Source organism: Echinops telfairi, unplaced genomic scaffold, assembly GCF_000313985.2.
Source record: "Echinops telfairi isolate 266 unplaced genomic scaffold, ASM31398v2 ScPeMD7_7469;HRSCAF=8507_1, whole genome shotgun sequence".
Taxonomy (NCBI): Eukaryota; Metazoa; Chordata; class Mammalia; order Afrosoricida; family Tenrecidae; genus Echinops; species Echinops telfairi.
The window spans coordinates 8,143,140-8,146,813 of NW_022111373.1; the positions used below are offsets into that span (position 1 = coordinate 8,143,140).

General features: G+C 41.9%; 1 protein-coding gene across 1 annotated transcript; it reads left to right on the forward strand.

The window, feature by feature from the left end:
• Positions 1 to 1,993: 1,993 nt before the first annotated feature.
• Positions 1,994 to 3,328, forward strand: IL5 (interleukin 5). The gene is made up of 4 exons (XM_004696987.1): positions 1,994 to 2,137; positions 2,352 to 2,384; positions 3,009 to 3,137; positions 3,230 to 3,328. Exons 1-4 carry the CDS (start codon positions 1,994 to 1,996, stop codon positions 3,326 to 3,328), a joined length of 405 nt encoding a protein of 134 aa, XP_004697044.1.
• Positions 3,329 to 3,674: the final 346 nt, after the last annotated feature.

Below are 3,674 nucleotides of genomic sequence, written 5' to 3' on the forward strand. Positions count from 1 at the left end.
TAAATAAGTTGGTGATTACTCTGCAACCTCATCTAAAACCCATTCTTCTCCAGTGTAATCCAGAGGCACACCAAAGGAAAGGCATGTGTTGGTCACATCATGAGAAGGCTCCTGTTTTGGTTTTGAGAACACCATTTTAGCAGCACCTTGACTCAAGCCTATAGTGATTCCTACTTCATTCTTACTAGATTCAGTGAGCCAGTATCTCTCCTACAGTCTCAAGGAAAACATCATCTAAGTGTTTACATCAGACATGTGTAACCTAGAACTTCGGCACAAACAACACTCGATTTGGTACTGGGAGGCTGTGACTGAAGTCGCAAACTACTGCCGCCCCACCTGTGCAGCTCTGGGGTTCCATGTATGTGAGAGGCAAATCTACTTCCCAATTGCTCTACTTCTCATGTGGACCTGGACCCAACTTTGGAGAAGGGTTCTAGGTAGTTCTTGGCATCATCAGTTCTAGATGCTGAAGATAGCCCCGGCTTCTAACACAGAGAAAACCCTCCATTTAAACAAAAGTGGCCACACCTCCATCAGGTGTGTTCAGACCAGGCAAGACAGTGTGGTCTAGAAGAGGGACATGTCTGCTCACTTTTGGAGTTACATGCCTGAGTCTAAGGAAACTAAAGACCAATTTCCCTGATTACCCACACTCATATTCTGCCTACCCAAAGAACACCTCCTTCTGGCAGGGCACATAGGCCATGCCCGTATGCTATGTACCTGCCACAAAACACACACTTCCCAGCACCTATGTCCCTCTCACCACTTTCTGTTGTTGCTGTCTGCCATAAAGCCATGGTGACCCTATGCATGCCCAACCAGACCAGACCATTGTGTTCGATTGGGGTTTCACTACTAATTTTCATAAATGGATCACCAGGCCTTTCTTCTTGGTCTTGACCTGAAAGTGTTGCTGGGACCTGTTTATCATCATAGCAACATGTCCACCTCTACTGACAAATGGGTGGTAGCTGCCTATGTGGTGCATGGGTCAGAAATCAAAGCTGGTCTCCTGCACGGAAGAAGGAGACCTTGGAAAGCAGTTTGGGTGGGAGGAAGTCTCCTTCCAGCTCCAGGGGAACCAGTCCGCATATGCTGAAGACTGGGCCACAGGTCCAAGGTGAACGAACGTGTGACCCTTGTCACAAGAAGACTGAATTCTAGAACTTTGGCTTAAGCAATCGGAGAAGCAGGACGCGATTTCCCTGCTGCACGTGAGCAGGGCATCTCTAGATCGAGGAGTCAGGACATCACCTTTGAACCACAAAATGGAAGAGCTGACTGAGAATGGAGCCAAGAAAGAATCCCCAAGGCAAGAGGCATAGAAAGGAGCCTCCATCCTTAGACTGTTTGGTTATATGAACCAACGCCTTCAAGTCTGACTTCAACCAGTTTGTGTTTGGCTTTTGATCATGGTCAACAGAGAGACTCCTAATTAAGACCTTCATGGATAAGACTTGACCCTGTTAGGTTTTGGTGGCCCCTGACCCTAATCACTACCTTCTTGCCCATATTTCCAATTCCTTTGAAAAGAAATCGATTTGAATACCACGATAGTGGAATTTAGTCAACCTGCCACAAAGCCATTCCCAATATTTATGATTGCCATACAATTCTATGTATTCGCTTATGTAATACTTCTTCTTTTGACACATAACTTTAAGAGGAAATTCCATCTTGTGATTGTTGAGAAATTCAAATGTAGGGCAATCATCTATCAACCCAAACATTTTCTTTTATAATAGAAAATAGTTTAGAGGGGAAAAATAGGGATTTTTGTTATTATTTGAAAGAGAAAACTAGAATTATTTGTTAAGGTACAAGGCATTGGAAAAATTTAGTTTCATAATATGCCATTATAAGGTATTCTCTATCTGATTGTTAGAAATTATTCATTTCCTCAAAGAGAGAGAATAAATTGGCTGGGGATGTAGGCTTACACTACGCACTCTCTTTGCCAAAGGCGAAGGCTGAGCAGATCTGAGCCATGAGGACGCTTCTTCATTTGAGTCTGCTGGCTCTCGGAGCCGCCTGTACTTGTGCCCTTGCCATAGAAAACCCTGTGCCCACGCTGGTGACCGAGACCTTGAAACTACTCTCCACGCATGGAACTCTGCTGATTGGCAATGGGGTAAAGTTTTTTCAGACTTTTTTGATTCCTGGTCTCTGAAATGCACAGACAATCATTTCTGGTGGTTCATGGACCATGTATGAAGAGCTGATCTTAATAGCAGGGGTCCGAGAGTGTTCATAAAATAGAACTAACCACCTCACCACAAGCACCAGGTTAAAATTTGTGCATGTGAGAGAGCTCTGAAAGTGATCGCATGTTCTTGTCTTTTCAGACCTTGAGGATTCTTACCCCTGCGCATAAAGAAGTAAGTTAAAGTATAGTTTGATTAAATGATTGAATGAATGACTAAGTAAATGACCTGTGTTGGCTGTAGAGTGTTAGTGATCAGTGGAATGATTTTACTTTCTTGTTTTGTTTTAATCTATGTGGATGTATATAATGAGGTGACAGCAGGCTTTATTGTCTTTCTGAGAGTATTAGTCATGGAGGGTTACATTTTCGGAATCATTGTCAATAGATGTTAGACTGCCTATTCACTGTCCTACAATAACAGTCATTCCTGCCTGTTTAAATGATCATGGGCATAGATGGAGACTGTGCACATTTGGGGAGGAGGTGATAGTCATACTGCTATGCAGAGAGATGATTTCTTTAGTCTAACTAGAATAAAGACAACGCTGACATGAGCTTCATCAATAACATTCGTCTGTTGATTACCTTTCCTAAAGATTCCACGTATCCTAAGTAGTTCATCTATAACATTTATAAAATTCTCCAGTAATGACGTACATTTCACCCGAGGAGCAAGCATACGACTCTTTAAAGTCAGGAACTCGTGCAAACACCCCAAAACAAAGGCTAACATTTTTGAACTCATGTTCATATCTTGTTTGGAGTTTCTGCGTGCTTAAAAATCTTTCTCATTTAGCACCGACTCTGCGTTGAAGAAGTCTTCCAGGGGATAGACACCCTGAAGAATCAAACTATACAAGACAGTGCAGTGGAAAAGCTATTTAAAAACCTGTCTTTACTCAGGGAACACATGGACCTCCAAAAGGTAAGTTAAGAACATGTGGTGGGATGCATCTGGCTACGTTTTCCCAGGAATCAGTCATTTCCTAAAATATTTCTGGTCCATTCTCTTTACAGAAAAAGTGCAAAGGAGAAAGACGGAAAGTGAAGCAATTCCTAGACTACCTGCAAGAGTTTCTTAAAGTAATAAACATTAACCATGCACCAGAGAGTTGAGATCAAGTTGGCTTTTTGTAGCCCAAAATCTTGTCAGAGGATAGGAATGTTTTATTGTAATGGAAGTGAGAGCCAACCAAGGGCAGGGCTTGAATTTTCAATGTAATGACACTTCAGGGGCTAAATAAGTCTTTCAGGCATACTGTAACCTGACCATATCACACAGACAGACAACACAAACTATTTGAGATATATTTCAGAGAACAGAACTGTGGAAACATGATCCTACTGTTGGCTCCAGGCGAAACAGCATGTAGACTTTCATCTTCTTTAACTTGATGTTCTCTAAACTGTTTGTTAACTTAATATTATTTATGAAATGATTAAGAATTTGGTAAATTAATAT

Excerpts from the sequence above, each read along its gene's own strand:
- IL5 (XM_004696987.1), top strand. The coding sequence starts at position 1,994 with ATGAGGACGCTTCTTCATTTGAGTCTGCTGGCTCTCGGAGCCGCCTGT. Across the intron at positions 2,385-3,008 it reads TTACCCCTGCGCATAAAGAA|CACCGACTCTGCGTTGAAGA; the intron begins GTAAGTTAAAGT and ends TTTCTCATTTAG. Across the intron at positions 3,138-3,229 it reads AACACATGGACCTCCAAAAG|AAAAAGTGCAAAGGAGAAAG; the intron begins GTAAGTTAAGAA and ends TTCTCTTTACAG.